General features: G+C 68.1%; 1 protein-coding gene across 1 annotated transcript in view; it reads left to right on the top strand.

Moving 5' to 3' along the window:
- Positions 1-273, top strand: part of LOC103781461 (B-cell lymphoma/leukemia 11A-like) — a gene marked incomplete at its 5' end in the record, with an annotated part of 2,027 nt that overhangs the window by 1,447 nt on the left and 307 nt on the right. The window contains 1 exon segment of the mRNA XM_008949181.1: positions 5-268. Within this exon segment, the coding sequence (XP_008947429.1) occupies positions 5-268 (264 nt within the window).

Genomic DNA, 273 nt, shown 5'->3' with positions numbered 1-273 from the left:
GTTTATTCCCAGTGGCTGGCGGGCTACGCCGCCTCCCGGCAGCTGAAGGACCCCTTCCTCAGCTTCGGCGACTCCCGACAATCGCCCTTCGCCTCCTCCTCCGAGCACTCCTCGGAGAACGGCAGCCTGCGCTTCTCCACGCCGCCGGGCGAGCTGGACGGAGGGATCTCAGGCCGCAGCGGCACGGGAAGCGGAGGGAGCACCCCCCATATTAGTGGCCCGGGCCCTGGCAGGCCCAGCTCAAAAGAGGGCAGACGCAGCGACACTTGTGAG

This window comes from Merops nubicus, unplaced genomic scaffold (genome assembly GCF_000691845.1).
Source record: "Merops nubicus isolate BGI_N331 unplaced genomic scaffold, ASM69184v1 scaffold29891, whole genome shotgun sequence".
Classification (NCBI taxonomy): Eukaryota; Metazoa; Chordata; class Aves; order Coraciiformes; family Meropidae; genus Merops; species Merops nubicus.
The sequence above is the reverse complement of the archived record's forward strand: the minus strand, read 5'-3'. Positions and strand labels throughout refer to the sequence as shown.